Genomic DNA, 15083 nt, shown 5'->3' on the forward strand with positions numbered 1-15083 from the left:
GTCGGATCAGGGTGCAAAAGAAGCCGAATAGAGAAGTCTATGTCTAATAAGGGCTATCGCAATACAATACATAGTCCGGGTCGCTTTTGGTCCATACAGCAAAGGGACACAAATCCATGCAGGCTCGCTTTTCTACCAATACCCTTCCTCAGACTACAGTCGTCAAGATGGCAGAGAGCTCTTCCGATAGCTGAACATATTCTTACATCAAGGCATAATTTCATCGTTTTCCTCCCGATATAGACCAGTCCAATCACGCTTTCACCGGTGGCAGATCTCCATCCCACCGCACCTTCATCGTAGTTGGGACAGGAAAGTATCTCGAGTGATCCGCAGTCATATATAGGGTGACGCCTCCTGGGCCGGCAATCTTTTTAATCTTTCCCTGTTCCCCTGGCGCTCTTCTCAGGTTGTCGAGCTTGCCCACCGTCTTCAGCATCGTCATCATAGCTAGCTTGCTCACTCCATACCCCAAACACTGGTGTGGTCCCTGGCCGTAGTGGATATACGAGTCCATGGGTCTGTCGAGCTTGACAGTTTCTGGCTCTGGAAAGGCGAGTGGATCTTGAGATGCTGTGACACAGTCTACAAAGACTTTGTCCCCGGGGATCACATGGACCTTTCTGTCGCCGTCCTGTATGGTTGCCATTGTTGCTACATCGCGATACACGCCAACCGTGGCCCTCATCCTAGTGCCTTCCATGAAATAGCGAAGGATCAAGTCATCGGCTTCCGGGGTGTCGAGCTTAGCCAGCCTATTGATCTCTTTCAGATGTCCGGCATTTTCGGGTTCGAGGTAGAAGTCAAGATTCTGGGCGAACAACTGGGCTTGGTTGGCTATCATACCACCCGCAGTTGGCAAGATTTGAGACCAGATAATGTCTTTCGTCGAGAGGCCGCTCTTGAACAATTGATGAATCATGTGCAAGCCATATTCACTCAGTGCGCTGTGCTTGTGAAAGAAGCCGAGGATGGTATTTAAAACGGCTGGTTCCTTGGCCTCGGGTATGACCAACGTTTCCATTATCTCACCAAGAAGCTGAGTGAGTGTACGTGCGGCTTGGCGAAGAGGAAAGCTGTTAGCGGGATCTACATCAAAGAAGATGCAGATGAACACTAGAGCCATTAAGCTATAGAGCTGGCTTTCAGTATACACCCCTGTCGGATTCTTCGCCGTCCTCAATGGAAGGCAGAAGACCTGTTCAATGTTGTCAGTCCAGCACCAGAACAGTCTGGCTATGGTATTGACTCACCTCTGCAGAAAAATGTACTTGAGCTAGATTGCCGACATCTCGAATAATATCAACCTGGTTTGTCCCAGAAACCTTGGAAGACTTCTCGCGGAGAAGCTGTAGCGTGATTTTCTCGTAAAAAACTTTGACCTCGTCCTCCCACTTGTTGTGGTACAGGGCAGTATCCATCACACGGCGTGATTTGGCATTGACAGGCGCGTCTCCAGAGAGCATGAAATCAGCTCCAAATTCTTTACCACTGTTGTGCATGAGATATTTGATTGCCTTGCCCCAGGTAACCTTGAAATTCTGTTGATTTTCGAGAGTGGATTTACAAGCAGCGTAAGATGTGATCAGCGTTGGCTGTTGTATGGGAGCTGGTCTGCCAAAGTCGTACTTGTCCACCTGTTCAAGCTTAGACAGAATGACATGGTTCTCTTCCGGGACGACCAAGGGGTAGTGCGCGTAAATCGAATTTGGCTGGAAATGATTTGGGAATGCTCTCAGGAAGAGCTTGTAGAACACATGGCCATGGTCCACTGTCACATCCGACGAGGCCTCGTGGAAGCCCCAATTGGTCAGGTTATTGGGGGTATAGTCGACTGTGTAAAATCTGTCTCCACGTATGAGGGCCACAGCATCAGAAAGTACAGCTCTAGAGATAGTGTAGTCGGTGCAAAGGCCACTGCCAGCTTCGAAATCCGTTAGAGGTTTAGCCTCTTCAACTACCAGACCGGGATACAATTCGACGAGGTCGGGTTCATCGTAGAAGTGCTTGAGCGCATCAGCAATTTTTGGATCACTGTTGATACTTTCGAACGATGTGTGCTTTTCCAAGTTGAAGAAGGCTCGAAACTCGTTAAGAGTAGCCAAGTTCCACGATCGCGCTTGTTTGATTCCGAGGATCTCGACGGCTTTGAGAATGGCCGGAACGTTTGTCGAGCCAAAAGCACCAGCCACGTCTTCGGTTCCGTCGGCGAGAATTTTGACCAGTGCATCGTCATCCAGGCTCCCATCTGCGGAACGCTGGAGGTTAGCGAACGGGCGTTCTTGGGGATCGGACGAAAGGCCAGATTCCCACATGCCAAGGCCTGTGAGAAATTGTATCATGTTGACTTGGCTTGGGTCTTTCCCGTCAAATAGTCTCGCATACTCCTCTTGGGTCCACCTGTCATCCTTTTCGGATACGCATGCGTGCCATCGGTAGACGAGGTTGAACTCTGCAGAGACTTGATTACCTGGAGTACCATTGGCGGTCGGGCCAGTAAGTGTGACTGTCCGAGGGTCAAGATCCCAGTCGCTGTCGGTCCTGTTGAGATTCAATATCGTTCTTACGTAGTCTTTCAGGATGCAATTGACGTATAGACCACAGTTGATAAGACGAGCAGTCTGGAACAGATCGTTATCGTATTTGGTGTAGGCTGTCTTGTCTGCATCATCTTTGGGTTTTGCGAATCTATCGGCTTCGTTGATTGACGCAAGCTGGTCCACCACATAGTTGTGGAAGCGATTAAACAATATTAGCATAGCGCCAACCCCAGGTGGAAATCCCAGAATGCGCTTGTTGCTGAAGCAGTCAGATTTTATTTTGCCGTCCTTGAAGGTACGCATCGCATCCTGCTCCGTCTGATCGCAACCATACAGGGGCGCCAGATCCAGATATGAAGATGTCTTCGTCTTGGTAGTGTCCCAGCGGTCCGTACGGAATAGATCATGTATGATGATAGATGCGAGATAGAAAAGCATGCTGGAGAGCTTGGCAGGATGAGGCTTGAATCGGTCCCGAGCCATCAGATTGTCGAATAAATCTCCGGGATCCGGAAGGTCTGCATTTTGCACGGTTTGCGGACGCACACTGCGGGCATAATGGGTATTTGCAGCTCCTACTTGAGGGGCCATAGTGTTATTGAATGAGCCATCGGCGGCTCGATACCTGTATTCGTTGCCAAGCTGTGCAGGTGGAGGGTGCTGAAGATTATCGTACAACTGCTGGACAATCTCATTGTTGAGTATACCGGCCTCTTTGTTATTCGCCGGTAGCTCGCTTGCCAACTTCAAGAGCCTTTCCATGAGGTAAGTCTTGTCGTTCACAGGATCACCGGTCAATGTGGACTTAGCCTGAGCTATCAAGGTCGAGACATCGCCGGGCCGTAGATTTACCAGGTCCGTCAGAAGCCCAGTGGGCTTTGTATTTGCAATGTAAGATCCATCGCCAGTCTTGGTTGGCAGGGGTGCTGTAGTAGCCTTGATCACGCCGACCACGGATTGAAACGCGTCTTCGACCTTCTCGCGGAAGGTGACATGCTGCTCTGGGGGCGTGGCGGGCAACTGTGATTCGTTGGCTGCCATCTTTGAAGTGCCTGGAACTTCGTTACAGGTGGATTTGTCCTGGACGACAATGGGATAACGACTTGATGGTGCTGATTGGTGGGGGTTAATGTATAGGAGTATGAAGAGTGCCGGCTATAGGACAGAAGGAAATGTGAGAGATCAGGAGGTAGCAGAGATATATAGAGGTCGGGCTGTGGGTGGAGCAGGTGTCTCCTCGCTGATGGAAGACAGGCTTCGGTTTTGCCGCTAGCAATGAGTGGATGTTTTCACGGTCTATAAAATTTCTGGAAATCCTGAAGATCCTGGGGAATTCAGGGTGCGGAGAGCAGTGACTGTGTATGTATATAGTTGAGTTATTATAATATTAGAGGAGATGCACCGCGAGGGAGGAAGGGGGCTTTGGAGTTCGGATAGTCCGAGCTTGAGGAAGCCTTTTAATACTTAGCTGCTGAAGCATTGACGGAGCGCAGTACATATGTATCAAGCTCCGCATCTAAAAATATTCTGAGAAAGCCGTTGCGTCTATTGGGCGTCAGCTGGAGTAAGCGGTAGCATCCAGTGGAGACGTTTTAGCTACGCCGGATACCCCTAACACCACAGATAATCGAATCGACGCTCTCACCACCATCATCAGCAGAACGGCTAGATTTCAGCATGCGGCATCGCTGGTCTCGTCCGAAGCTATAATCATAGAATGCACAACATACTTCAATGTAATGGCTCGAATGATGCGGCGTGACCGACCAATGCAGCCAAAGGAGCTCAGCCTCAAAAGCTGGAACGCCTCGGCTTGCAATCTCACTGGTTGGCATATGCCTTTTCTGAAGAGGCAAAGCGGTCGTAGACCATAATCTGTTCTAGTGCGCAAGGATAATGATGATGCGCAGCAAAGTAGACATACGAAAATACGACCATCGTAACGACGATGGGCGGACAACGTTTCAAAGTTGATGGTGTAGTCTTTGAAGCTGAGTGGCTGAAGATTACGTGCGAAATTAAGATTGCCCAATTGCCCTGAAGATCCGCCTTGCCCCCTGGAACGAAACGGCGCTTCTTCTGCGCTTCGGCCACCGTAGCTCTGGTCTTGGCGCGCCATTTGTTCCATACTTTACTTCCCAGACCCACACAGCATCAGGAGTCTACTCTTCATCGTACACTTCATGACACCGTACCCTTCATTCTGCAATGAGACTTTTCCTCATCCGCCACGGTGAAACAGTCGATAATGTAGCCCAAGTATAGTGAGAGTCTCTGTCTCTACGGCCAGATCTCTGTGTGCTAACGCCATCTAGTGCTGGAGTCAAAGACTCCGCCCTGACCGTCCATGGCAATCTGCAAGCTGAACGATTGGGGAAATACTTTGCGGAGAACGGGCTACGTTTCAGAAGAATATTTTCCTCTGATCTGCAGCGTGCTTTGAAAACTGCAACTGCGATACGCCTGGCACAGCCCCTGCCTGACTGTGATGCGGCACCTGAGGCAAAGTTACAAGTCACTGCGCTTACGGTCTTGCGGGAGCAGGACTTCGGATTCTACGAAGGGAAACCGTTTTATGCCCGTTCTAAGGATTCTACTAGGTCAGGAAAGGAGAACCACCGATCTCAACATCAGGATGATCCCGACTTCAAGGATGTCGAGTCGAAGGAGTCGATGGCTTTGAGGATGTCGAGATTCCTTCACGATCATCTAGTGCCCGCCATACGGAGTGAATCAGTGGAGCTCACCAGCGACATTGTGGTCGTATCCCATGGGATAATTTTGTCCCAGCTATGGAGATGCTTACTCACGCTCCTTGCAAAAAATAGCATCACTCTATCTCAAGGGCTCTCTGTGGGCACTGGTGGAATCACGCCCCTTGAACATCTTGGCGGATGGTCAAACACCGGTTACCTGGAGCTCGACATTCTGAAGAAAGAGTCAGCCGCTACAGGCGAGCTGGCAATATCTACTGCTGCGCCGCACACTTTTAATTCATCTAACGCCGACAACGACGCGTCTTCACCATTACACCAATACAAGGCTGTCATCAAGACCGTTAATGGAAAAGAGCATTTGAAGGGTCTAAAGCGCACCAGGGGCGTTGGCAGCTCAAGGTTCGACGAGAGCCAAAAATCCATTGAGTCGTTCTTCAAGAAGAGGAAAGTGTGAAGACTATTCGCAGACAACCAGTCAAAACTCACACCGACAGACGACATTTGGGGCTCATGGATTTGAGACAAGAGCAGAACAGGCATTGATGGCGTACAGCGGTCTGCTGGCGTGGAGGTCCGCGGAAAGATATCACTCGTTTCCATCGAGACCTTGTTAGCCAACGCTGCTCAGCTCCAACCGACTGCACACGCTGACACCAGCAACCATATTATCAATTTTATGGCCACTGCAAAGCCCCACTCAGCCAATGAAATACCCAGTTGACGGATGATAGAGCTGCTATAAGATTTAAGGATGTCGGACTTCCAAGGCATATGAGGGTCGTGGTAAGCTTACCCATATTACTATCTTCATCTCCTTCCATTTTCCATGATGAAGCACCTTATCACATATCACAGACCTGATCGGAAATATCATGTCGAGAAAACTATTGTACCAACTGCTGTCTGAGGACAAGGATCATCATTAGCTCTACTACTGCTCTTGTATAGAAGTCGGCTAATGTAGGAGAGGAGTATACAGAACAGTGCAGCCATAATTTCGGCAGAATGCACGCAGAGGAGTGGGGAAAATTGGAAAAACTGCAGGGTTTGACTATTTTTGTGCTTTGCCGCAGGCATGGTACTGGACTGCGATTCTACATCCTACGGGGACGTTGGATAATTACTCTCATGATTCAAATAGAAGAATCCGAAAGCTACTCTTCATACGAGATGTGGCTTGGCTAATAGCGTAGATATCATTTAAAGATTCTCTTTCATTTCGATAAATAAACGCTTTCCCAGACATTATCCCACCAACATATGTTTCGCTAACAAGAGCATTGACATTAGGTTTCTCTTTGTCTTGATCGTGAATTGCACCGTCTATAGCCATTGTCTGGTATACAAATGGAATCACTAGCCAGGGTATTCCGAGGTCCAACACCGAATCTACCACGTTCCGCTGAGAAGACCCGAGCTCTGCACACGACATTTATCACTGCATAATAAGCCTCTGCTATCTTCATCTGGAATGAGGTTCTACCGTGCACCTCGATGTTCAAAGGACTCCTCTCTTCGTGTGAAGCACTCTAATGAGAGTCCTTTCCGAACCTTGAAGTCTTATTCAGAAAGCTTTTCACCGTCGTGTACTCGTCAAGTCTGTCAGCGGCATCTTCACCTTGCAGCTATTCGCGTACAAGAATGCGCTTGGGAAACAGTGTCATCGTCATCACAATACACAGGATACACAGATCGAGACATTGCTCGTATCGCGCGTTCTGCGCTAGCGAGCACTAGCGCGGCCCCTCCCCCTTCTTCCCCCCACGGAATGCCTTGGCAACGGCTTTCTGCACCAAGAATCTTCATCTTGCGCATTAATTAAGTCTGACCACTCGTCGACACGGCGACACCGCTACGCAATCACAAAATGCCCACTATTTTTCAAAAGTGGCAATTCTATCGATAGGTACCAAATAGAAGCTGATGCCAGCAGATCCTCTTTTGCAGATCTGGGTGAAGACCAATTGCAAAGAGACGGCCGCATTCGCTGGCCATGCAGAAACCAAGGCACAACAAGTGTGCAACATGCTGGCCCAAAAGCGCGCCAAAAAGTACCATACACAAAGCATGGGAGTATCCATGTTTCTTCTCGGTGTCCGACCTCCCATTTGTCTTCGTTTCCTGTTTTCCACCATGTTGTCGCGTCCCCGCCACCGCCGTGTTTAGGGAGGCTGGGACCGCCAACCACCTCCCCATGAACCACATATTTGATGTCATACTCTCCTCTTCTTCACATTCCTTTTCAATCCTACACGCACAATCTCTAGTCTCTCGTTTTCCCTCCAATTGGTCTTGCAATATGTTCTTCACCATGACTCGTCTAGGCCTCGCTCTCTCAGCTCCATCCCTCATCCTCACACAGTCAGTCACCACCTACTCATTCACCGCAAATGGCACTCCAACCTCCCTCGTCTTTACGATACCCACCGTTCAGACAACGACTGTCACATACACTCAAGCAGCCTACACAATGACCCTCACACCAGCACCTATGATTGAAACACATACCTTCACCATCACAGCACCTGCACCCGAAATCGCATCGATAGAAGGCGCAATACCTCAGTCCGTTCAAGTGGTAGCGCCATCTGTTGCGCCAGGCTCCGTGGTCCCAGTGGTGATACATGGCTATACTGCATCAGTGCAGATACCCGCAAGCGCATCGATCCCAGAGGGCACATACACACCTTCGCCAGTCCATATCGTTGCCGCAACACCGGCCGCAATGTCAACTGCAGGAGCTGATGCTCCCCAAGCTGCCGCCAACGCTCAGTCGGCAGCGTCAGAAGAGGGCGCCGTGGCTTCGAATGTTGCCGGAGACACCAATACACTTGCTACAGGTGCTGACCCTGCCGCTACCGCCGCCGTCACCGTAGCTTCGAACGCTGTCGCAGACGTCAGCACCGCCGTTACTGGGATCCCAACACACGTTCCCATCCCCATCGTACCCCTCGTTCACGCCTCTGCCGCTGTCCAGAGCGCCGATGCGTCAGCCTCAGAGGCGGCCTCTAATGCCGGTACTGGCGCATCTTCTGCCGCCAACGGCGCTGCCTCGGCGGCTACTGAAGGGTTTGCGTCCACGGTTTCTGTACCAAAGGTAATTGTGGCGGACACGACATCTTTGCTCACGCCTACTCCTATTACCGCGAGTGTCACCTCTACATCAGAAGGTATGGTGACCTCGACGACCTCAACTACTGATACCACTTCGACTACTTCGAGCTCAGTAGCCGCCCCCTCCAGCTCTTCTGCTCCAGCATCTTCGAGCTCGTCATCAACTGCCCCGGCGCCAAGCACGAGTAGTACCGCGGCGCCGAAATCGGGTGCTATGGGAAGGAAGGTTGCTGGAAGGTTGCTGGGTGCTGTAGCCGGGTCTGTCGTATTGTTGCTCTTTATTTGAGGAGATGGGCATATGGGAGGTGAAAGGACATAATGCGATGATACCATTTTGCGTACTGGAGTTCGATTTTCCAGGGACTGTTTGAGCAAGGAGCATGGCGAAAAGGAAGACTTGTGGCGTACGTTTTGATTCTTTCACTGTGGATATGAGCCCATGAGATATATGCAAACAGGACGTTATGTTTATATGTTACAATCTAATACACCAACTCCCATGTAATCGCTTGCTGATGCTACAATCATGTTCACTTCGCTCCAACTTTTCATCAAACACAAGTGCCCTTGCGGAGTGAAGCCCACTACGTCGCTTCTGAAACGGTAACAACATGATTGTAGGTGACAAAGTCATTGAACCCAGCCTTGTAGCACCCTTAAGTGAAGATATATTTCCACACATCATTCCTCGCGCCGCACTCTTCCTGCCACCAAACTCAACCGGTAATCATATTCCCCCAATGCCATGCCTACCAAATCCCAGGCAACATGCTGAACCGCTTCTTCTGATACTTTTCCCCAAAGTCCTTTCTGTACCTCATCTCTTTCTTCTTCGCCCAGACAGCCATCTGCGCAGCCGCGACTACTGCGAATAGAACCGTACTCCAGCTCCACGATACTAGCGCTATTCCCACCCATGCCAGCGTTTCGAACATGTAATTTGGACATGTCACTAATCCGAAGGCCAGACCTTGCGGAATTCCTCTCTCCGCACCGCCTGAAGAGCGGAGGTTTCGGAGTGTCACGTGGTTGCTCAAATTTCCTAATTCCCCGATTACAAACATCGCTAGTCCAGGGTATGTGATCAAGGGACTCGACTCTTGGGCAGCGGGAGCAGAGGGAAGGTAGATCCAGTAAGCCATATTTAAGCCTGACAGGAGCCAGTAATGGGCGCTGTTTTTGAAAATGTTGGAGACGGGCATGGTGGCAGAGCTAAAGCGGTGGATGAAGAGGGTTTCGAGTTCGCGTTTGGCGAAGTGGAGACAGACTAGTGTGAGGGAAAGGGTTTGTAGGTAGGAGGGACCGGAGCCGTTGGATGTGGAGGGGAGGATGAGGTAGAGGAGGGGGTGGATTATGAGGGGACCTAGGTATTCGACTGGATGGCGTTGCTGTTAGCATTGGTACCTAAGGGTGCCGAATTGAGATTGTGATGATTGTATACCTAAGAATACAGTCCGCCACGCTATTTGTGGTCCCAGATCTTTGACATAGATCGTGCTCTGCTCCCGCAACCCAGTCGAGTTGATAGAGAGGTCTTTGCTATTGGGGACGAGGGAGCCATCGCTGCCTTTCGTGACGCGAAGGCGGTGGATGGTGGTGCCGGCTTTGAGGGCCAGTTGGTTGTAGAGCTCGGAAGTAGGGCCATTGGTTGGTAGGGAGACTTCTTCGGGGAGCTTCTTGACCGGTCTACCTAGATCTCAGTTAGATTTTGGAGGGTATGTGCGTGAGTGCTGGCAGTTGCTTACCTCGCGGCCGCACGGCGAGGGTCAGCTTCTGAGCAGCCATTGTATCTCTAGAAAGGAGTCAGGAGAACTGCGGACAATTGGGAGAACAGTTAAACCTCGTTGAGCGTTCGGATCTTGACCCGCCTGCCAAAGCTGGAATGCCTGGAATTTATCTCAAGAAATGTGGAGCTAGCAGAAGCGCGCCAACGCATCGCTTCCCCCGTTCGTCAATTCTGCTGCCAAGCGTCGAACTGCCCTCCATGACGAACAAACAACCCGAGACTGAGGCTGGCAAAGGGGAGGCGCGCGCACAAATGGATTGAGGATCACCATAAGTATGCAAAAGCAGTAGCAGGTCCTAATAGTTAGGACCATGGACGTACAGCCTTTATTGAATCGCTCTGGGAGATTGAGAATGCCCCGGGGGAAACCAAGCTGATGAGCAAGACATTGCAGATACCCGTCACGAAAGGAGACAGGTTTGAGCCTTCGGCCATGGTCTGGGGGTAGAACGCACTGGACCCGAGTCGGAGGGCACGACCTCGTGGATAAGAGTTGGGGGTCACCACAATTAAACAGCGAAGGGTTCACTACACGTCCACAAGCACGACACTCTTCTTTCTTCCTCATCTTCACTCGAGGGCTGGGTTTTCTCTCCCTCTCTCTCTCTCTCTCTCTTGCTCTCGACCACCACATATCATGAAGTCAGAAAGGTCATACCACACTTTCAGTCCAAAATCTTCATTGAATTGACAGGTACTCCATTGCTGGCTTTCAGTGTTCACCAACTCATCTACCTTTGCTAATCAAGGCCGAAAGCCTTGCTCCAATATTTCCTTTGATCTAGCACCTCCATCCACGCTTTTTACATCTAAGCTCTGCCGTACGGCGCCTTCTCCTGGGCTTGTTACACTGGTAAGGACTGCCGCTGTCCAGACATTGCTTGTTCCCGTACTGTTCTCCATGATCTCCTCATGGCAAGGGTCTAGTCACTCACTTATATCTTCGCGCCTGCCAATCTCTTACCTTTTGTCACTTACCAATTTCCCATACCTTCGTTGAAACATAGGCTACATACAATTCAGGCTTTTACATGCTGTCCATTTCGCGATTGAGATAACAGACTCGAGCACCGCTATTTCGGACTCACATGATCCATATTCAGTCACTTCTCCAAAGCACTCCTCCAGACGCTGACGAGCATCACTACACCGCATGCTAGTCTACGTTGGCTTCGCTTTGTGAAGCTTACCTGTCCATTATGGTTTCCAACCCTGTCTCTGACAAGAATCTTCACAGATCGCTCAATCAACGCGACGGCCCTCACCTGGTCCCAGTCGTGCCAGCTGGGAAATCGCGACACACCGCACCTTTCGCAGTGGCCGACCTTAGACTCTGAACCTCTTGCCGTACGTCTCAGATAATCTTGCTCGCTCATCATATGTTGGGTTTGTCGATATCTTTGGGCCAACTCGGCATCATCTTTACCAAAAGTAGGGATCCTAAAGATGTATGATTTCTGCCTGTGACTCCCGTGTATTGAAACCAACTGCGGACACATCTCAGGCCTTGACTCACCGCAAGCAAAGCTCCACCTCATTGCACCTCAACCTGAACCTTCTCTCGCCTTTCAAGATGGCCTGCACGGAGAATACCCCACCGCCTAAGGACCTTCAAAAATGGTACGATGAGCTATATGCAGATCTACCAGATCTGCCTGATGCTTTGGAGGAATCCTTGAGGTCGAAATACGATTTCCGCATAGGTGTTCGGGAGAACAACAATGTTCCCATTACATATCTCGACCAGGACGACAGTGGTACCTTCGATCCAGCTAGCAAAAAGCCACCAGAATGCGTGGTTATCAACAGAAAAAAGCGGGAAAGGAGAGAGCGCATCGATGACGGGACACCCAAGAAACTCAAGACCAACACGTGGCAGGGAGGAAGACGGACGGGACGTCAACTTCCAGTGGTGCTCAAATTCACCTCTGAAAATGGACGAGCAACACTGAAGGACTTCGGAACTTCACTAGACGACTGGCCAGAGCGCTTGCCGGATCCAGATAGCAGTGATGATAGCCCGATTGACTGGCTAGAATTCCATGCCCAACCATATGATCTTCGCGAACGTAGGAGATGTGATCTTTCGAATCCTGCAAATGCGGCTTGGGATGATGACCTCCGTTTGGAAGACATAACGCTAGGCTACCCAGCTTACCGAGGATGCAAAGGATGCTTTGACTGGGGATTCCGTTGCCCCTTGCTGGACGAAGGGTCCAGATACCCATGCGCAGAATGCGCTGCTGACGATGCAGAGTGCGAACTCATTGTGGAACCGGCTGTGAAGCGCACGTGTGAAGGATGTCGTAGCCGGAGACAGCAATGTTCTTACAGAGAAAAGGGAGACGACCATAGTAAACCATGCCAGCAGTGTGCCAAGGCTTCTCGAAAGTGCGTGGCGGGACCGGCAAGTGGAAGGACAAGGACCGGGCCATCGCTGGGCCAAGGTGCCCCTCGACTTGCCCCTCGACCCCGAAAACAAAACGCTCAACCCCGAAAACAGTGTGCTCAGACCCGAAGATCAAACGTTGGCTGTACCCAACGCCTACGAGACAAGGAATTGTGCTCGCACATATCTTACATGGAGCAGGCAGAGTGCGGCCGTTGCTGCAGGGGAGGTACATCCTCTACCGTCGAGTCACCGGAATCCCCAGCCCCCATGTCTAGCAAAGGGAGGGAAAAGGAGCATGAAATCTGTAGCCACAAGCGAAGCCAGCCTGCGGCTGCAGAGCCAACGGAGTCGAATCGATACCGGACCATTACTACTAAGCTTGCCCACCCTATCCAATTCAACTATGCATATGATGATGATGAGGGAACAGCGCCGTGTCACTGGTGTGAAGATGCGATTTACGGGATTCTTGGACTTGGGGAGGTTGAAGTTGGAATCTTTGACAACGAAGACGGTCAAGGCTTCATTGAAATCGTGGACGGCCACGCAGCAACGTATGGTCATAGCCGTATGTGCGAGTTTTGCACAACGGATCGCCTCAAGGTTACCGCTTGCAAAAATCATGAAATCGAGCCCATCGCGAGCATGGACCCAGACAAATTCGATTACAAAGGCGTTATGGAGTGGATGATGCCAGGCATGGCGTCGTTGGCGCCGTTTGCATGGTGCTCTATATGCCCTAGCCCTGCGTTCTATTGTTGCTCCGCGAAACCAGGTATCGATATGATTGGGCAAGAGGAGGATCTCTATCTAGGGGATCAGAAAGGGTGTGGCTTGTTGTTATGCGAGTCCTGTGCTGTCACCTTGATTGGCGGGCACGAAGGAAAGCTGGACAGACTGATTGATAGCCTGGAAAAGGATGGAGAAGATGGAGGGTTTGGAATACGAGCGGACGCAAACTTTCTACATTCAAAAGGAGAACTTCTGCGGAGGATGGGACTGTTTTAGGCACGGCTCCCGTAACCCTCACAACTCATGCTCACCCTGATGTAGCCCCCCCCTCCAGCTCCGACTATGACAGGAAAGCCTGCTCCCAATTTCGACCAGATGGGAGAGTTCATGGCTGGTACTGGGATAACAAGGTGATGACGAGCCAGGGATGTTCAAGGAAGAAGAGTAGTTGAAAGATTCAAGGTGGAGGACAATGAGAGGTTGAATCACGTCCTGGATTCCAGAGACTGCCATTTGGAATTTGTCGCAGCGATGGGCTTCGGGCCCCAGTGGATGCTCACCACTCTTAATTGTGCAATGAGCCTACTCTATCGACATTTGCTTCTTAAGCATTCTGACTCCCCACCTGGTTCTCTTTGGGTCTCGCTCACGTCGTCAAAAACGCTTCCGAAGCAGCGAGGCGGGAGTTGAGAGGCGCTTATATGTATCCAGATTTCAATCGGTAGTCAGTGAATTGAGCAATCTATGATCGCAAGTCTATAATTGAATCTCGTGATTGGATGTGTCCGGTTACTTTGTTAGGGACGAGGGTCGGTGTCAAAAGAGGTTGCCGACTTCAGATATGCGCTAGCATTCCCGTGAGTTGGTAACCGTCCAGGCGCGGGACGGGGAACATTCGCTTAGTCAGCCACCCTGAAATAGAATAGCGTCCGCGCTTATATTATAATTGCGAAATTTTCGCGTAAGATTTAAATAACTTATAAAGATTAAATATTAAATATTTAATAATACTTTATAAAGATCTCGAAAATTTCGAAGTATTTTTAAGATTATTTCAAGTTAATTATAGAATTATCGCGAAAATTTCGAATTATCTTTTAAAGTCTTAAATTTTTCGAAATCTTTAAATTAATAATAGTATTTTTAAAATTATTTTAAATTAATTATAGAATTATCGCGAAAATTTCGAATTATCTTTTAGAGTCTCGAAATTTTCGAATTTTCTTAATTAATAATAGTATTTTTAAAATTATTTTAAGTTAATTATAGAATTATCGCGAAAATTTCGAATTATCTCTTAAAGTCTCGAAATTTTCGAAATTTTTAAATTAATAGTAGAATTATTACGAAAATTTCGAATTAATAATAATAGAATTATTTTAAAAAATTTAAGATAATTATAGAGTTATAACGAAGATTTTAAAATATTTATAAATCTCGAATTTTTCGAATTATTTATAAATTTATTATAAAAAAAATATATATAATAAAAATATAATAAATAACTAAGTTATTAAATTTATCTAAAAAAATAACGTTTATAATATTTATAAATTATAGATATTTTTAAAAATAGAATATTTTATATAATAGATTATAGTATTTTATATAATAAAGAAAAAAAGCTTTAAAATATAAAATAAAAATAAAAAAGTAAATTTAATTTTATAGTATCTTTATATATATTAAAATAAAAGAAAATAATAAATAAATAAAAATAAATAATAAATAAAAATAAGTAAGTATATTAATAAAGAAAAGAATTCTTATTTTATATATATATTAATATATAGAATAGTTAT

The 15083-nt window shown here is 48.4% G+C and overlaps 5 protein-coding genes across 5 annotated transcripts; 3 read left to right on the forward strand and 2 right to left on the reverse strand.

Moving 5' to 3' along the window:
* Positions 1-253: 253 nt before the first annotated feature.
* Positions 254-3581, reverse strand: HO133_004842 (uncharacterized protein; the record flags this gene model as incomplete). Its single annotated transcript, XM_037295754.1, has 2 exons — positions 254-1198; positions 1254-3581. The coding sequence occupies 2 exons, from the start codon at positions 3579-3581 to the stop codon at positions 254-256; spliced, it is 3273 nt and encodes a 1090-aa protein (XP_037157755.1).
* Positions 3582-4488: 907 nt separating this feature from the next.
* Positions 4489-5711, forward strand: HO133_004843 (uncharacterized protein; the record flags this gene model as incomplete). The annotated part of the gene is made up of 2 exons (XM_037295755.1): positions 4489-4550; positions 4856-5711. The coding sequence occupies 2 exons, from the start codon at positions 4489-4491 to the stop codon at positions 5709-5711; spliced, it is 918 nt and encodes a 305-aa protein (XP_037157756.1).
* A 1857-nt stretch (positions 5712-7568) lies between these two features.
* HO133_004844 (uncharacterized protein) lies at positions 7569-8657 on the forward strand (the record flags this gene model as incomplete). Its single annotated transcript, XM_037295756.1, has 1 exon — positions 7569-8657. The coding sequence occupies one exon, from the start codon at positions 7569-7571 to the stop codon at positions 8655-8657; it is 1089 nt and encodes a 362-aa protein (XP_037157757.1).
* Positions 8658-9120: 463 nt separating this feature from the next.
* Positions 9121-10156, reverse strand: HO133_004845 (uncharacterized protein; the record flags this gene model as incomplete). Its single annotated transcript, XM_037295757.1, has 3 exons — positions 9121-9746; positions 9813-10061; positions 10117-10156. 3 exons carry the CDS (start codon positions 10154-10156, stop codon positions 9121-9123), a joined length of 915 nt encoding a protein of 304 aa, XP_037157758.1.
* A 1574-nt stretch (positions 10157-11730) lies between these two features.
* HO133_004846 (uncharacterized protein) lies at positions 11731-13557 on the forward strand (the record flags this gene model as incomplete). Its single annotated transcript, XM_037295758.1, has 1 exon — positions 11731-13557. The coding sequence occupies one exon, from the start codon at positions 11731-11733 to the stop codon at positions 13555-13557; it is 1827 nt and encodes a 608-aa protein (XP_037157759.1).
* Positions 13558-15083: the final 1526 nt, after the last annotated feature.

Source organism: Letharia lupina, assembly GCF_014066315.1.
Source record: "Letharia lupina isolate WasteWater1 chromosome Unknown contig_2, whole genome shotgun sequence".
Classification (NCBI taxonomy): Eukaryota; Fungi; Ascomycota; class Lecanoromycetes; order Lecanorales; family Parmeliaceae; genus Letharia; species Letharia lupina.